Source organism: Nelusetta ayraudi, unplaced genomic scaffold (genome assembly GCF_046127955.1).
Source record: "Nelusetta ayraudi isolate G7.1 ecotype Tasmania unplaced genomic scaffold, CSIRO-AGI_Nayr_v1 ptg000045l, whole genome shotgun sequence".
NCBI classification, from domain to species: domain Eukaryota; kingdom Metazoa; phylum Chordata; class Actinopteri; order Tetraodontiformes; family Monacanthidae; genus Nelusetta; species Nelusetta ayraudi.
This window is the reverse complement of record NW_027466095.1, coordinates 4137501-4156861: the sequence shown is the minus strand read 5'-3', so window position 1 is coordinate 4156861 and position 19361 is coordinate 4137501. Positions and strand designations below refer to the sequence as shown.

The 19361-nt window shown below is 42.4% G+C and overlaps 1 protein-coding gene and 1 long non-coding RNA gene across 3 annotated transcripts in view; both read right to left on the bottom strand.

The window, feature by feature from the left end:
* Positions 1-19361, bottom strand: part of LOC142894843 (uncharacterized) — a 393438-nt gene that overhangs the window by 100822 nt on the left and 273255 nt on the right. The window lies entirely within an intron of this gene.
* The window catches only part of inpp5a (inositol polyphosphate-5-phosphatase A), a 163549-nt gene that overhangs the window by 70271 nt on the left and 73917 nt on the right, over positions 1-19361 (bottom strand). For both annotated transcript variants that reach the window (XM_076035658.1, XM_076035657.1), the window contains exons 5-6: positions 5823-5886; positions 3839-3942 (exon numbers count right to left, since the gene is read on the bottom strand). In XM_076035658.1, the coding sequence (XP_075891773.1) occupies positions 3839-3942; positions 5823-5886 (168 nt within the window). The remainder of the gene's footprint in view (positions 1-3838; positions 3943-5822; positions 5887-19361) is intronic.

The following is a 19361-nucleotide window of genomic DNA, read 5'->3' as shown; positions in this document are numbered from 1 at the left end:
AAACACAAACTCATATGGATGTTGATCTACAGCCTGTCTGCCCACTCTCTCCTCAACCCCCACAGGCTGTGTAAAACAATCAATAGCAAGGGCACATTAAGGTCTGGGTTGTATACTTTATTTATATTAGGCAATGACAAATCTTTATGATGCAGTGGCTTTTTTTTTTTTTTTTTTTTTTTGAGGCACGTAATACTGCACCAAACAAATATATAACCGCCCACCAGGTGGTGGGGGTGAAGGGGAAGAGATTGACGGAACAACATGAAACGACAAGTGGGCAAATCCATCATGGCGACCTTTCAAAGGAAATGGACCCACGATTTTGTCCACTTCCTTCTTATTCAGCGTTTCAATTAATGTTCTGCCTCTCTCCTTCGTCCTTCCAGCAATAACTCTTGGGAAAGAGCCCATGTTGTGCATTTGCAAGGAGGCCTGTCACTTAAATCAGAATCAGAAGAGGCAGAGCAAAGAGAGGTCCACTGGCAGAAAGTGTGAAAGTGATGTTTTTGAGTTTTTGGTTATATTTGCATTGTAACTAATGAACTGAATGAAGTCGAGGCTCCCAACTACACTTGTGTGGGTTACTTTTCCAAAGTGACATTCTTCTGTGTGAAAAACAGATTTTAAAAGAGAACAGATAAAAAAAATATATATGATTTTCCCTGAAAATATATGATTCAGCGTGAACACGTAAAACATGCATTTGTGCGGATGCTCTGTACTGTACTGTTCTGTATTGACTCCTTTACTGAACACTTTCCCAACTTTATCAGCCTCGTCTCTGTTGGGATTCTGTTCCTGAAACTTCAGGATGTGTGCAAATAACAAGACTCCCAATTAATGTTTTATTTGGCTTTCATGGCTTTGTACTGAAAGCCAAACAAGACATATAGTTCAATCTTGCTGTCGGCCCATTCAAAATAATAATTTTTTGCTTTCCTGTTGATCTGCATATTTTTCTGTCTGAGCTAAAACAGACTTTGGATGTTTACAGACACTACCGTCATTAGACTACAACTGTTCCTGGACTTCGTTTTTTGGGTTTACTTGTGCACAGAGATATTTTTGTGGTGTGGATTTTTATTTTTTATTTTTTTGGGAAAAACAGGACAAAAATATCCTTTTCTAAAAATAATCATATACATGTAGTCTGGCCTGATTTATGTGACTGTTACTATGTTGAATACATTGTTCAGCGGCCATGTATGCACTCTCCCTGATCATGTTATCCTGGTTGCCGAAACATTACTATCACAACACAAATAATCAGAACAAAAATCACAAACATAGTCAACACATTGACAGTTCATGATGCGGGTTGATAATCTAATCAATATGTCTAATTCGAATTTTAATAGGACGAGAATTTTTTTTTGCATATGTAAACATTTAGTGGGCACAGCTAGATTACTTCTAGTTCCACAGAAGAAACATCAATTATGACAAGATGTTTTAATTTCAGTTTGCAGGTGGTTTCTAGTCTTAATAGATAGATAGATAGATAGATAGATAAATAGACAGATAGATAGATAGATAAATCAACAAAGCACAACTTTACACACACACACACACGTGCACACACACTCCCTAATTCTGAAGGGCTCCGGCTGAGTGAAATGAACTTGGTGACATTTGCTATTTTCTGATGCAGTCACAAACACTCCCAACGTGTCAGGCCCTTCCCACAATGATGTCATCAGCGGCCCGCTCAGTGACACTTTATTAATGGGGGACTGTAAAGGTAGGACACATGAGGAAGAGCACATCACTTCTGTCTGGAACCTTAACTGTCTGCTGTCACTATCAAACCAACGTCAGGGGAGCCAGCCTGAATTTCAAACATATGTTTGGTTACATGTAATCAACAAATGTTCCTCTGTGGGGCCTTTTTCCTCACCTTTACACGTGTAAACAGTCTGCACCTACGAGACCACAACTGCCCCCTGAAAAAAACTGAGAGTAGAAGAGCCTGAGCCCGTTTGGGACTGCTGTGTGGGGTGTTCTATCTGGTCCAAGATCCCTGTGTAATAGGGAAAGCTGCAGATGAATGGCAAATCTAGCCAGTTTCATCTACTAAAAGAGGGCATAAATCACTAGTGGAGGGAAGCGGAGACGAGGCAAGGGGTTATCACCAGTCTGCCTCCCTCATGAGAGCTTTACATTAAAGCATTAGTGAAATTAATTCATCTTTCATAAGAGGTTTGAGCAGTATCTGTGATCTATGATAACAACCAATTTCTCACTACGGAGGGGTGCGCAAGGAAGGGGGGTTGAGGGGAGGGGGGGAAAATACTGTGCCCTGATAGACTACACAAATCTGCTCTTTTTAAATGGGCTAACATTATCTGGAGTGCTGCTCTCTGGAGCATCATCCCAGATTCATATCCCAGTCAGGAAAGAGGCATAAATCACGAGGAAAAAACTTTTCTCATCTGTCACCCACACTCACCGGCCACACACACACACACACACACACACACACACACACACACACACACACACACACACACACACACACACCTTCGATCTCGCTACATCACACCGCCCATCCTTCCGACGGTGTCCTGTGCCAGGTTTGTTTTTGCGGTTTTCCCTGCCGGTCCAGAAGGCTGTGACTTCGCTAGAACGCTTCAATCAGTTTAATTGGTTTTGGATCGTCTCTGAAAGGGGGAGAACCTGTGAGATGAAGCTGTTGGGGTGTGTGAGTGTTTTTTTTGTTTTTTTTGGGGGGGCTTGCCCACAGCGGGGTTGGGGAGCCCCATTGGTGTGTGAAAGAGACGGAAATTGGGGGGGAAGTGTGTGAAGGGGGCCATATCCATCTGGTTTGCATATATTTGCGGAGGCGACCGCCAGAGCATGGTTGACAGATGACTGGAGAGTGCAGGGATGACAAACAGGCGGACGCGCTCTTTATTACTATATCAGCACGGCAATGCTCAGCACTCAGGATGCAGGAAGCGGAGCAAAGCTGCAGAGTAGTGCAGAGGTCAGACGAGATCACACTGTGTTTCAGGGTTTTTTCATTTGCATTTTTTTTTGCTTTTTTAGTATTAACTTCAAATTTTCTTTTATCAAAAAGACTTGTCAAAACATGACATGTCACATGTCACTTCCCAGAGGAAAGGAGCAAATATCGGAAGGGAAAGTACATAAATAAAAGACAGCAAATGCATTTCCTTTATTTGGTTTGGTAAGATTTGTCAAATGAGAGCTCAAGCAAATTGTATTGTATGTTTAAAAAAAAAGAAAAAAAAAAGAAATATATATTTTTTACAAAGTGATCGACAAGGCCTTTAATTCTCTGACTGCAAGCTGCTTTTAATAGTTGCACATAAAACAAACTTCACTTTAGCAACGTTGTCTGCCAGTCAGTGTCTTTACCCAGTCAATGAACCCCCAATAAATGAGAAATGCTCAGCCTCGACTTACTTGCTCCCTCCAGTTTTCAGAAAGTGAGTGCAAAAAATTGCACACACTTTCGTGATGAGGGGAACTGATACTTTACTCCAAATACTTCTCAGAGATTACTGAGAGCACTGAAAGTCAGGTGTTTTTTCCTGCACTTGGGGTCACTTGAACTTCTCCCAAACATGTGGAAGGTACAACAAAGCACTTGTGGCGGGAAGCAACAGTTCCTGGTTTTATTATTTTGGTGGGAGGTAGCACAGTGAAAGAGAGGCAGATAAAATCACAATTTTTGCAGCTCTATTGTGTAGTTTTGAATAATTGATCCTAAAAGGCTCACGGACCTGGAAATTAAGAATAAGGACTTGGATGTGGGCGCAATATGAGCCCTCAGTGTTCCAATTCACCTCCATTTGTCAAGCACGCTCACCTCTGGAAAGTAGTCCTGGGGAAACTTCTCCTTCTCCAGCGACGGTGTGCTCTCTAGTATCTCTGAGTAGGTCTCCTTCCCCAACACCTTCTTGAATTTCTTAGCTGGAAAGGAGATGGGTGGGTGGGGGCGGGAGGGGGGTTGAGATGGACAGAAAAGAGGCGGGAGGAACAGAGTGAGGTCAAACGTTGGGTTTATTTGCAGGGAACCCACAAACTCTCCTTGCTGGGGGGTGACGTGCCAGCCTCAACTGGACAAATGCACCACCTACTGGTCACACTGAGGCACATCTACCTGAAATTAAGTCTCCGCTCTCAGGACTTTTTACATTTCACTGTTCCTGAGGTCAGAACAGAAATAGGGAAGAAAGCTTTTAGATTTTCTGCTCCGAGGACATGGAACACTTTGCAGTCAGAGCTTAACCTTCAAAGTCTGGTACCTCTGAATGTTTTTAAGTCTATGATAAACTCCATCACATCCAGGCTTCAGGAGTGAAAATGTCCATTTTAACTGCAAAGTGTTTGAATAATCCTTTGAACTCTTTTTAACTATTTTTTTTTGTGTGTGCTGAAACTCTATGTGCTGTCATTCTTGGCCAGGTCTCTCTTGTAAAAGAGATCTTGGATCTCAATGGGACAAACCTGGTTAATAATTTTATAAAACATCTGCAGCCTATAGCCAGAGGGGGAAAGTGCGAGAGGTGGCAAGACAGGCGAATAAAGAGTGGCGGGTCAAGCAGAAAGCTTGGCTGAGCGCTTGTTCTGGGATTCAAATGAAAGATCTAAACAGTCAGCAGTGGCAGTTTGCTTATTATAATCAAACTGCAGAAAAAAAACATGTCCATTCCTGTTTTCTTCCTTTTCTTCCGATTTCTTAGGTTACCTTCTCTGCTCTGCGGTGTAGGTGTTTCTTATAATTAAAAACTGCTCTAAAACTCAAATGCTTCTTTGAGGTGTAGCATAGGCAAAAATTTAAAACAGTGCTACGTTCTCAAAATCACTTTGTTTGCATTCTGTACAAACCCCCCAATATGTTTTTACCTAAAATTACACGAAAAGGGCAACCAAGGAGTTTTGACTGCCTAAAAATAGGACAAATCTAGTCAAAGATCCTGCCACAAATACACACATTATGTGTCCTCGTTACACAAGTGAATTGAACTGGAATTTGTTTGCTTCTGTAAGAAACAGGAAAAACAAATATTCATGGGTTTGTGATGCTACAAACACAACTTGAAGGCTCCGCTTATTTAAACAAGGCAGTCAATGAGCAGCACGACTGAATAAAAATAAAGGCTGTGTAAATCCATAATTCTTCTCTGATTCTTCATATGACAGACAAACAGGAAGGAAAAAATACTGACAAATGACAGACAAGAAAATAAATTAATTAATTAATTAATTAATTAAAAATACATGGACACTGGTTTACGTAATTCTGACATGAGTTCAAATCTTCAAGTGTAACTGTGTACCTGAGGCCCAGTCCTCTCCCCTCTTAGACCCTTTGCCCTGTCCTTCACTGGGGTAACTGGTGTTAATGCTGACTTAGGTCTAATAAGAAGCGAAATGCCTCCACATCTATATCCCCTCTTTAATTAGGGCGGCCGCCAGACCCCGGGGCCCTTTGACACTGCAGGCTGATGAGACGGCCGTAACTGTCCAATAACCCGCCGCACGCCATTACTGTGGGCCTGAAATCTTATGAATTAAATCCTAATATTAATAAGCATTACCATTCTGCCATCCCCTCCCCCCACCCCTGTCTATACATTATCCTCAAAGCCAATCTCAGCGGGCCAGTTTTGATGGAAGTTGGAATACCCTATGAATGGTTGTGTGTGCGCGGTGGCCGGGGTGGGATGAGGGGCCACCACGTGAGGGGGTTTTATCTGGGAATGAGCGGCGATGATGTATGTCCAGAGATAGTGTTTGGTGCTGAGGGGTGGGAGTGGACAAGAAAAAAAAAAAAAGGAGGCACTCACCTTTAAAGTCAAACTGGTGGATGTTTTTCAAAGACTCGTGGATAAAGTAAAAACTTCCAAGAGCCTAAAGAGAAGAAGAAGAGAAGTTTACCATCTGAGATCCCACAAATAATTTCAAAGATATGTATATACGCATACATATTGATGCAGACCATACATTTTGGTTGCTGGTCAATTATACACTGTGCATTGATCAGTTTTGTGGAGTAACACGTTACATGTAACGTTGTTACGTAATTTAATTACAAAAAATAATAATCGTAATCAGATACATTACTGGAAAAATGTGTAGCTGAATGACAGTTACTTGTACAATTGTTCATAATTACATCTGATGAAATTTTTAGAAAAAAAACATTTGATTTTTGTTACTTTGAGTGGTTTCTTCTGCAGTGGCTCGGCATGAGCACTGCCCTTTTCTGTTTCCCTCCACAGACGAAAGGTGGATACTATTCTGATGCTTCTGATTGGTTCTCTGTCAAGACTGAAATTGCAGCGCCCCCTACCACTTGCCTGCCAGTTGAATTATCTGTCTGGAGTTAAGTCTTTTTTCCTTTATGTTAAAATTTAGAAAAGTTAACAAAAAGCAATCAATTAGTCACACTACTTTGACAAAGTAATTGAAATAGTTACACTACTATTACATTTTCAACAGAGTAACTTGTAATTGCAACCAATTGCATTTGCAAAGTAATCTTGCCTGGAAGTTCCCAACACTGGCATTGATATACAACATTATGTTTCAGATTTGTGAAGAAAAAAAACAAAAACTTTTTCTTTGTCTTTTCACAGTGTCAAGTGAGAAAGTCTGACTTATAAACTGGCTTCAAATATCTTTAACACACTCCACAGCACACTGGCTGGCTGCTTAATGAGACGCTGCAGGATGGAGGGAGGGGTGAGGGTGCCGGGTGCTCTACAGCGCAACAACAGGTGCAACATGCTCTGGGGCACAGTACACTAGGCACAGTCTCGGCGCAAGACATTCTCAGGCTTCGGAGTCCTCTAATGTGGCGAGTCAACAATTTGGGCTTTCAAAGGACACATTCAGATGGACTTTTCAACGAGCAAAGATCAACTTCAATAGGCTTAAAATCTTAATTTTCCCTGCGAACAATCAGAAAAACTTTCCGAGTCGGCGAACAAGCCAATCAAAGTCTGTGGGAAGGAGCGAGAGTCACGCAGGAGGGGATTTGATGCGGTTCACAGTCCACTACACTGCTTTCTGTCACCCGCTTTATATTTAGGGCAAAAGGAGGCAAATCTCAAGCTCAATCCCCCTGTCTTTGAGATAGCAGACCTTTGGCTCAGGATAATTCTGAGCCTCCTTTTTTCTTTTTTTTTTCCTTTCTTTTTTTTTGCTGTCCCTCTGAGAGAGAGAGAGAGAGGGAGGCAACAGGGCGCTGAGTGAACCACACTTCCTGCTGAAAGCGGAAGGTGAGAGCAGACTTGGGCGGACAAAGAGTTTTGGAGAAAAAACAGGTAAGAGGTTTTGAAAGATGAGGGAAAAGAGGAACGGAGGCGTAAGCAGAAAAAGGCTGCAAAAGTCAAGATTCGAGCTGCTCTCACCCCCCACCCCCACCTCCCGCCAACCTGGGTAGGCCAAGCGCAGACAACCTCACTGTCCGGCGGTTGAGGGGGAGGGGGGAGGGGGGGTGCTGGTAGAGCGGGGCTGCATTATTTATGAGCGCCGGCGCATCTTGAGATTAAACATTTGCTGATTTGCCAAAAGCACAAACATGAGGTTCTGCCCATCCCCTTGACATACAAGTTTGGAGGGAAAAGGAAAAGAAAAAACAGTCGCGCAATTAATTGATGAGAACGGCGGCTTGTGACCCAAGACCCCCCCCCCCCCCCCCCCCACGACACACACACACACACACACACACACACACACACACACACACATTGGGGAGGCGGGGCTGCACGCGAGAAATGATGGCGGCTGGGTGAGGCAGGACTCAAGGTCACCGCTCACCCGTTACAGCCAGAGGACGGATTCCAGGAAGAGGAAGAGGAAGGAGTCGGACCCCCCCGCCCCCAACACCACCGCTTCCCGCCCAACCCCTCCATGCCACTTATTTGCGCTCACTTGTCTTTATGGTCTCTTTCACCTCAGAGTGGCGACAACAAACTTGCAGGCAGAGATGGATAGGACAACAGGTCCGGGTGGGGGCTGTTGAGCCGTGCCCTTTTTTGAAATATGACGGGGAAAAATTAAACGTGTTAAATTTGTTGTTGTTGTTCTCGAGGACACTCATGCGAAACCGGTGGAATACATACATAGATACAGTATATATGTATATACATAGATACAGTATATATATATATATATATATATATATATATATATATATATATATATATATATATATATACACATACATACGTATGTATAATGCATATGTGTGTACATATATATGTACACACCTGCCGATGACCTCTGCCGACAACTGCCATTCCCTCCTGACGCCCTCTCCAACGCCTTCCGACCCCATGATATGGCTGCTTCCTGCACACATTTGCTGGGACTAATGTGTGAAGTCGAAGTGTCGAAACCACCTCCCTGAGGTGGTTTGAGTGATCGGATGAAAATACGGATTTGGACTGTTTTCACTTGGTTACTTGGTAGCACTTGAAATGACCAAGTGCAAACAGGGCCAAAGACATGGAAAATGAGACAACAAATTAATGTTACTATCTTATTTCTGTCTCAAAAACGGAAAAAAAATGTTGTTGGCGTGCTGCGGTTCTGGGATGCTGAAAATGTAATTTTAATATATTTTTTATTATATTTTTAAGGCAGTCAGAACCACTGACAACACTAGATGTTGATTTTGACAAGCGTTCAAACAAGTGGAAATAACTCACTTCCTGTTTGTCGAAATCTTAAAAAAATAGAGCGTATGAGATGTAGAGGTGTACGACCCAAATGCGTGGGTTCTTGTCTCATAACTGGGTGACGTTCCTAGAGGGCGTTATTGCGATTTTAGTGTCGAGACCGTTGAAAAATTTGTTAGTTTTTTGCACATACCTGCAAAACAAGCTAAATTTCTGCCTTTTCTGTAGGAGATAATGACTTTGCCTGAAATAATGAAATGTAGGTAGACCACAAGCACGTGTGGGTTTTGGTTCCACGATGTTTGGACATTCATACTGGCCATGAGAATTTTTTAGTCTGGGTATTTTTTTTTGCCTGAAGGTGGTGCTATGGAGCACCTTAAGTTGTCATTTTTGTATTGATTTTATTTTATTTTTTTATCAGTCCTGACCTGCTTGCTGGATTTCATTAAAATTGATCAAGATGAAAGGGATCAAATGTGAGCATAAATTAGTTTATGACATTTTTGGATCATCAAATTATGGAAATTGGACACTTTCTGTCTATGTGAGAGGGAAACCTACATGAGTAAATTGCTGACTCTGACAAGAAGTACACCTCAGTATTTTATTTCGTGTCTCTAGCTCCTCCCCTTTTTAACACAAGGGCGGTTTAAGATGAGTTTTGTCACTCGTGCGTGGAAACTACAGAAATATTCACACACAAAAAAAAAAAAACTACAGGGAAGTTAAACGTTTGTTATAGAGTTTTTGATCTTAATGGTCTTGGCTATGTTATACAATGTATGGCATGCTGAAAATGCGTTTTTGAAAAGCGGTTTTGGAGGAGTACTTTTTTAAACATTTTTTAATTTTTGGCGCATACTTGCACACCAGCAATTGCGTCTTCAAAATTGGGGCAATTATTATTTAAAAAAAATAATAACAGGGAAAATTCCAAAAACAATGGGTCTTTCGCCCTTGCGAAAGATGTGGCTCATAGCACATTCGAGCCCCGTTGTTCGTCAGGCTCAGCCCCAATATTAATACTGATTGTACTACTAAGACTACTACTACTACTACTACTACTAATAATAATAATAATAATAATAATAATAATCCTTAATATTAAAGCTGAACCACTACTGTGGGAAAAAGACTAAATAAAAAAAATGATACAACCAATGCTAATACCGCTATTAATAATATGACATTAAACAAATTAGCGTGAATCAATTTTCGAATAAATGACAAACAGCCGAGCTTAAGTGGCTACCCGTGTAATTGCAAAAAATCTACTTAACCCTCAACCCTGATAAACATTTATTTGACATGGTGGGGTTCTGAACCTGCCAGCTGCTCTGCTCCCTCTGCCCTCATTCGCCTCCACCCCCCTGCCCATCCTCCCCCACCTCCCCCACACCCCCTGCACTCTTCATGAAGAAGCTATTATATTAGCGGCATGCAATTAATCCATTTGTCTCCTGACATGACAGCCTCAAAATATTAATTAGGGGCCGGACCGCGCTGACAGGCCGCACTTATCTTTTTTAACAGTGGCTTTACAATGGGCCCGTGTCAAACGTATGTTTGTCACGTCCCCCTTTATTGATTAGCTGCCAGACTCACTTGAAATAATTAAAAGCATATTTTACATATTTATAAACCGTGCTGCCAGGTCCGGCTACTTAATTTTCCATTAGCAAAATGCAGTCTATTAAGTGCACAGCAAGGGCCTGCGGGGTGCAGGCGGGCGTGTGGGGTGTGGGGGGATTGGAGAGGGGTGGAGGAAATGAGTAATTGCCATAATCGCAGACAGAAAGACAATAACCACGCCATAAAAGCCTGGCTTTTACGACTTGTTCTGGCAATGCTACCTCTTATCGGTCGGCCACGCCACTCGCAGATAAGGGGCCACAACTGATCATCCCTTGTTCCCTTGCACGAGTGTGCCGTCCCCGTGGCTGACATTTTACAAAGCCCTGGCAGACGCGGGACTGAACAAGTTCCAATAGACTTGGGTGGGGGTGGTGAGCTCGCTTGGAAAATAGAGACTTGAGAGGTGCAGTACAAAGGCTGCAGCACACCTTGCTCCGCCTTTGCTTTATCGATACCGGGGGCTACAGGAATTAGTCGCGGCCGCCAAGCCGGGGGCGGGGTTCTCTCATAGATTTCCTGCATTTAGTGTGAAAAATGAGCCATAAAGCAAACATAAAAGTAATAATTTTTCTCCAAGGTCTAACCTCCAATCTGTGCTTGCGGGGAGCGTCGGCTCAGTTCTCCCGGGAGAGCTGACACGTACACACCGCCAGTGTCGTCGTAGTGTCACTGCACCCACCCCCCCACTGCCCACTTACCCCTCCCATAATGTTGAAGCAAAGTGCACCCTTATAGCTTTGTGGCACAAAAGTGATCAGCGCGTGCGTCCAGGGAAGGGACTTGACTTATTATTACGACAGAAGATGCTATCACACTACAGCTACAGAGGCTTAAAAAGAAGAAAGCAGCGGCATTTGGCCTATTTTCCAAACGTGCTTTGCAGTCGTGAGTCTCGTTTTCAACTGGGTGCTCCTTAATTGTTGTACAAGACTGCGGTAGTTTGGATGTGCACTGGTGTATGTTGCGTGTATGATTAGATGTTTGTTGAAAAGAAAATCGCATCCGCATTAGGCTGAACAAACTTCCAACATTTTCTCTGTTCGTTCCACTCCGACGGTTGTGGTCCTTGGTGCGACCATTGCGACATCACTTCCGGGGCAGAGCGGGGGAGGGCGGAACCAGTCTGAGAGTGTGCCGGAGCTTGGCCGTGAAAGGAGATCCGGAACATAATTACGTCACTGTGTTCCCAGTGTTGAAAAAATCTCCGTGAACAGAGCGTTTAGAACCATGCCCAACAATTTGCAGGGCTCACGTCCAAACGCATGAACCTCATTATTTGACAATTTTCGATCGTAGGGTTCAACATTGTAACAGTTTTTAAAGCTCAGAAAAGTGGAAAAGCATCATAGGTGCCCTTTAAGTATTGTGAACATTTAGCCACCAAATGTGTCTACAGTACCGCTCCACTTTGTACAAGCCACATGTTTTCTGCGACAGTCCTAAATCTCTGACTTCAGGTTCGCAGGAGAATGTGACCATGACTAATTCTAGCAACACCAAAATACACAGAAAACAATAAAATACTGATAGACAAGACAATAGTGAGGCTTGTCCGCTGAAGGAAATTGCACGACCACGGGTTTTCATAAAATATTTCCCGTCATGCCTCACATTAGTCTTGAAAGCTCGGCTTTAACTCCAACTGGTAGCCCGGCTGCACAAGGACTTATTGGAAAAGGTCAGTCAGATTTTCTGCCATTAAGGAACGGTCTTGGACGCATCGGGAACACGTGCGTTGTCAAAGCAGCTTAAAAAGATTGTCATTGTGTGTGTGTGTGTGTGTGTGTGTGTGTGTGTGTGTGTGTGTGTGTGTGTGTGTGTGTGTGTACCCCAATAACATTCTTTGCAATGATATTGCATGTATTCAGATTCATGGGGTCTCTGGACACTACCACTACCGCTAAATACCCGTCAGGCGCCAACTGCCTCAAGAAAAACATTGTGCTTTGTGCGCTGGCAGCTACTAAACACATTAGTCTGTAAAATCTATTCCATTCCATTCCATCGACATGCAGGCTCTGGCGGGACGAGGAGCACCTAACTAGGGAGACTCTCCACACAAACAACCTGTTTGTCATCTCTCGTCGGGAAAAAACACTCCTGCACAAAAGTGAACAGCATCAATAGTGATGACTGACCCCGACCTTTTTTTTTTTTTTTTTTCCCCACCCGCTCAGAGATACAGTTGGTGAAGCCTAAAGGTTATTCTATCTGTCTTTAGTCCGCCACCCAGCAGGGGGCTGCCACACGCGTTTACCAAGGACCTCTCCCAGAGCCATTGATTGAGTATTCAGAGTATTGAGCCACTGTGTCTATTATTCATTTGCTGCCTGGAAAAGCCTGACTGGATACACAGACAAAACTCTCATTAAAACTTCTTCTGTCACTTCGTGTGATATGAAAGCGGCCTGAATGGAGGAGCCATCCGTCACGTCCTGAAGGACTCCTTGTCTCTGGGGTGTGTGTGTGTGTGTGTGTGTGTGTGTGTGTGTGTGTCTGCCTGTTTGCTTGTGTATGACATGTGGTGGGTGTGCAAAAGGGAACATGTTAACTTAAATCTAATTGTTTCACAGTAATTGAGGTTTAAGTTAAGCTTACTTTACTTAATGCTCCTCCACTTTTCCCCAGGAGGGGCCACCAGGAGCAAACCTTTGAAGAAAATTGGTTTACATGGGAAAGCAGGAGCCGTATTGATCCTTTGAAATGAGAAGAGGAAGTGCGGATTCAGACCACCTGAGCCTCATTTTGGCCAGTACTGAGTCTACAGCAGGAAAATACTGGCAACCAAAATCTGTTCAAATGCAGCAGTGAGCAAGTAACACAGAAACAAAACAGACAGCATTCATATAATGTCTGTATATTCACAAAATGTAAACCATATAAGAAAAACCTGTAGCAAGAGGAGCATAATAGATAAAACCATTGTATATTATGTATGGCGATTCTGTTCTATACTCCCAATGTGGACTTGTGATTGAACAATTAAGCACTATCAATCTGGAAAGTCAAGTACAAAAACAACAATCAAAAGATGCATAAACACCAAGACATAATTAAATTCCAATCTATTTGCTTCGGCATGAAAAAAACGGTGATCTGAGAGCTTATGCTTTATGGAAAACAATCTAACTACAACATAGCTGGAATAGGTTTGATTGTTAAGAGCGTGAGCTAGAACCATTTTAGGAAATATTAACTTTAAATTTGTTGAATCAGACCTTTTACTGATAATATTTTTTACTTTTAATACTGCCATTAAAGTAAAATCATTATCATCAAAATAACAACAAATCGTGAATGAAAGTCTGCATAGACCAAAATAAAGATGTTAATTTGATTACATTTATACATTATTTGACAAAACAAACAAACAAACATAACAAAAATCATCATAATAATAAAAATAATAATAATGATAACAATGCTTAAATTTGCTGCAGCCCTAATCTGAGCCAATCTGGACAAAACCACCATCCAGCTTTGCCATTTCTTGATTAGCCACGGCTACATTTCCCATAAACCAACCTTTATTGTTCCATTTATTTTCATTAAAAAAATTATCCATTTCGAGTAAAAAAAAATAAATAAGTAAAAGCCCTCGCTGCCGCATTATACCTGTGTTGCCGCTTTGAAGACTCTTTCTTGGCAGCGCGACAGGGCTCCAACTTCATCATTCTAAAATCGCCCAGAATGCAGAACGACACGCGATCATGATTGATCTCAAAAACACTGATTTTATTTTCCTTTTGAGGGAAATAATATGGATGGGTCTAAACAAACTATAATAAGCCAAAGCTACGGCAGCCCCTTGACCTGCCAACAATCCAGACCCACTCCCAAGGTTGGCTGCCTCCCTGGGAAATATTGTGCATTAATTTCATTTAGTCTCCCCTCCAACATTCAATGGTAGAAGTTAATTAAATTGCTTGTCCATTGTGTTCATCCACTTACAAAGTTAATGATATTGTGCCGGGGAATTAAAGAGCGTTTTATAAAGCGCACGGGATGGGAGCTGGCAGGCACTACATTGCCCAGTTGAACCCTGTCAGTCGGCGGGCTTCTAGACCCCTTAATTAGCGGTGAAATGGATGCTCCCATCTGCCAATTTCCTGCCACACTCATCAGTCGTGCAGTTGCTCCTCTAACCTGCCCGGCAGAGGGGTCGAAAGCAATAAAACCATCACAGCAATGACATTCCCCTGCCCCCCCAAAAAACAGAAAGGCAGAGGGAGAACACACATACCCGTGCTATGACTCAGACTTTGAATAAGCTTCTTAATATGATATTTGTTTCTGCTCTACATTGAGTCATTGCCCCGTTCAGAATAATTCTGATGGACGGTTTTGATAACCAGTCAAAACCATCAACATTAAACGGCTTTAATATTAAAATATAACCTTGTAAATGCATAATTTCTGTTCGGTCCCCAGTTTCTGGAAGAAAGTGGTGGCTTGTGAAGCCACAAAGAGTCATTAATGTTCATATGTATTCCGGCTGCGTATTTACTAATACTATGTTGCTACTTTAGCATCTTTTAAAGTATAAGTACACCCCCTGGTCTTGGGGGACAGTTTCCGGTCTGTAAAATTCAAAAATGCGTTGATTATGGGCAGGGCTCCAGTCCAGCTCTAAGCCACCACCCTACCCTCTTTCCCCGCCTCCCTCCTGCCCTCCCCGCTTACACACACAAGGGTGGAAAAAAAAAAATCAGTAGCAGGGAGCACAGCGCAGTGATACTGTACGAGCTAAGCTAACAAGCTAATGATGAGCGACTTGGACAGTAGCGCAGACACCTTCCCAACAGAGAGGTCCTATGAAGTGGAGAATTTGTCTCCTCCAGAGACTCCCAGCACAATGGGTGAATATTGTTCCCGGACCCGACAGGCTCCGAGCCATTATTAAAAATCTGAGGTCCGAACCGAAATGATCCGGTGAATATTGTTCCCGGAGCCGACTGGCCCCCAGTGCGCTATCCTAGATTTGAGTTCCGAACTGAAATGGTTCTGTGAAATTTGAAACCGGAGCCGACTGGCTCCTAGCCATTATATAGATATGAGTTCCGCCCAACCAGTACCGAGAGATTTCGGAGCCGGATAGAACCTTGACATACCAGCCCCGCACCCTGAAAAACTCTCAAATAAACTAAATTGGCATGTTTTGTTTTTTTGTTTATTTTTATAATCTCATAAACAAATGTGGGTACCTGGTACTGCATTTCTCTTTAAATATGCTACAAAAACGGGACAAGCGCATGTATTACGCGCCTTCAAAGAAGTAATTTACAAACAGGCAGTGGCGAGGGCAACATGCAAAATCATTTCCCAGTTTTAACATCTGCTGTAGCTAGGACAAGGAACTGTTCCCCTTTGCCTGCTCCTCATGGCACTCTCCGTCACGCAGTTTTATTTTCAAGTCTTTGAACGGTTCAGGCTATCTTTGTTGTTAGTTGAATGTTGGCTACGGCTAGTGCGTTCATTTCCTTTACTAAAGTCATGTGATGCAAGTCACACAGGCAGTTTGCGGACTCGCATTGGGTGGAGGAAAGGAGATTGGAGGGCAGGGGTGATGGACAGCTGTGACCGAGTGTGACACCGGATTCTCTCGGGTACGATGGGACCCGGCTATTCACTGTCAGAGCTTTGAGTACCGCGAAAAATTCTGACATTTCTGACCCTAACTAACAGGCTGAATAACTAACAAACTAACTAAAACTCACTAAACTCACACCTAACAATTATAAAATCTCCTAAAAATAAATAAATTTATGCTATGCTGGTCAGCTGCCTCCATCTCAGCCAACAGAAAAATTTAATTGCAATAGCTGGTGTTCAACCCACAGAGGGCAGTTGTTCCACGTTTCTTTCAAAAAAATATGCCAAAGAAAAATACTTTGACTTTTTAGTCAAAAGTTGGACCAGAATCAATCAGCAACACCACTACATACCATCATTTTCAGCAGGAAAAAAAAAAGTGTTTTTTGGGTGTACTTACTCGTTAACGAGGACATAAAAATCAGACGATCAAAGTAAAGGGGATTACACCTGAAGGGTCTGCACCACAGCTGACCCACGGAACGGGACGAGAGCAAAACATCCTCTGCAAGGCAGAGTGGTCCGTAACAACAATGTGAAAATGAATTAAATCAAGTTGTGGCCGTGCCGTCTCACATGCAAGTTAGCAGATAATTCAATAGTTGGTGGCCCGGCAGGTTAACCTGATTATCGTTATGTTGCCGATCCTCCTCCTGGTGTCACTTGACTTGATGGTTTGATAAGCAAGGAATGCTATACAATGGGTCGATTAATTTGTTTAAATGATAGAAAGAAAGACATTTTGTTATGACATAAAATGACATGGGCAGTCCACCTCTAAGAACTATCAAGGGCAGAATTCTTACTGCTGATTCATGGGCATCTGACTTTATTATATACTTGAATGGTAATTATTTTGGTATATATCAACATCATTTTGTCATTTTACAAAATTGATCATTTTCACTCCATTTCAAATGGAAAACTAATTCGAAATCGATTACTCTTGATTAAACAGACACTAAGACATCTTTGTGTCTCTACAATTTGACATTCACTCAGTATATGGCGTGTTTTTAACACAAGTAAAGTTATTGGGCCATCAAGATTTCTAATTAGATACCTGTATTGTGAATAGCATAAACAAAAAAGGAGCTGCAACTAAAAAAACCTGGACTGGGATCTGATCAAAGATCAATCAAATTGAGCTAAGACTAGCAACAACCGTGGCATTTTGAGGGTTGCCATACCCATAGATTTGCACTCAGCTGTGTTTGTAACTTTAGTGTTTTGTAGAACAGTGTACTTCACTGTTTACCCATTCATCAAACAGCATAGAGTGAAGAGTAATTTGAGTACAATGAGAATTTTTCCATGCTAGAATGGCCAACTCCTTTAACCTAAACACATCTGACATCTGCAATTGGGCATGACAAGAGCTTTCTTCTTCCACCGCAGGACAATAATCTTGAAAGCAATCTTCAAATAAACCGCTGATCATAGAGGCCAGCATGGTAAATAGGCACTTTCTTTCAATAAACTTCGCTGTCTGGGATTGACAAAACCATTGTTTTAAAAAGGGATATGAAGATGATGAATATTTGCCTTATTAGATTGTTCCAAGCATGAAAAATCAAAGTCTGGACAATTGAGGCATCCATTAGTAATTAAAGTGACATTACCTCCTCCCAATATTCTCAGACCACCTCTTGCTTGCCAGAGCCATTATTCAATTGTTTCGGATGCTCGGGGATAAAATGCCTTTAATATACTTGTGCTCATTAATGCAAATCATATTTGGCTATGGATGTCCAATAATCAGAGGGAATATTTCAGCTTGTAAGTTGCTGCCTGTAGAAGAATTCCCATTAGGGGGAGAGGTCCATGTAAATCAAAGATCCTTGAGATCATTGATCACTTTTTGGAGCGGCTGCTAATGTCGCCATGGATTGTTCATCAATCTATATTATTTGATTCAACATTATACACATTCACGTGGCCTCATTTGTTAATTATTTGATTCGATTAGGCTCAAGCGGGCGGAAAGGAGGCTGGAAGCAGTAATATTTGAAGTGATCACTGTGGTTGAAGGAAGACTCAAAAAGATTTAAAAAGTTCAAATGTATCCATCCAAGGTCTGAGCAAACCCTCGGGCACTGTAGTAGGTGTGGTGTTCTGTATTGTGACGCCACTAGTGACATAAGCAACTTTCGATCTCATATAATCAGTATTGAGTCAAGTTGACTCACCCTAAGGATGCTGAGGCCGCTGTCAGAAGAGGGGTGTCAACTGGAAAGTAATTAGTCAGTTTGTGTCCAGAGGCAACTTTGATTCTGTCCCTGTCCCATGGCTGCTTGTGACTCAGCCTTGCAGTGACAAAGTGGCATCCTTGGCTGTTCAGTGAGATACAGCCCGACTGCCAAGCGCCATAATAAAACATATTGGTTCCCTGGATCTCAGTGGCATTACTTTGTCACTTGTGGGAAGAATTTATCAGGGAGGTCCTAATATCCCTGTATCAAGAGGCCTTCCTCCGCCCTTACTACAAACACAACTCCTTTATAATGAAAGCAAGAGCGTCCTCATCCTGGGCCATCTCTCGAGACATCTATAAAATATGACAGCATCTGCAACACAATCAATGAGGTTGGACTGCACTTCTCGAGCCCGGAGACTCCAGAGTCTTGCACTGAAGATCAAGAAACTGGGAGGGTTCACTTTTGAGGTCATGTTGAATTTTTTTTTTTTTTCTTGCTAGAAAAAAAAAATAAAATAAAAAAATAAGCAGCTTTCTGTCTGTGCTCTGTCTGAGCAGAGGCGTTCTCTGAGCACACAACAGTGACCACAGGACCGTGAAGCTTTAGAGGAGTCTGCAAAAACACACGCACAAGCTCGTCTCAGGCTAAGACGCCCGTCCGGTGGCTCTTTGTGGCCGTCTTTGTCTTTATGTAAAAACCAATGCTTGCCTATGATGTGTTATGTAAAATTCCCTGAGGCTTGATTTAAATGGTTGGATATCCTCCATGCTAGCTTAGTTATACTCCAGTGCATCGCCCCTGAGAGCACATGGACGCTGCATGAAAAGCAAATGTAAATGCAGCCTCAGCTTTTTAGATAACAAGAAATTATGTCATGGTTTCCCTCCCCCCTCTTATTGTATTATTATAATAATAAATAAAAAGAGGGAACAACAGAGGACTTTTCCTGCGCAGATGTTTCTTTTTTTTTATCCGTACAATCGCAGCATCCGGCCTTCCTGAGAAAAAGAACAGCTTTGAGTTGAGAGTCAGCAGAGGTCCTGTGCCAGGGGCAAGAGTGGCAGCAAACCCACGTCTGCTCTCCTGTAAAACGTCACACTCACAGAAATGTGGGTGGAAAAGAGGATTTAGAGGGGCCCATGCTGGCCAGGCTCAGGGGTCGAGCTTTTTGAGTGCCTGACAGATGAACAGGTGGGAATGTATTACATATAATTAGCTCAAGAAGAATTTACAAAGTGCAGCATCTGTTGCATCGGAGGATACAATTTAC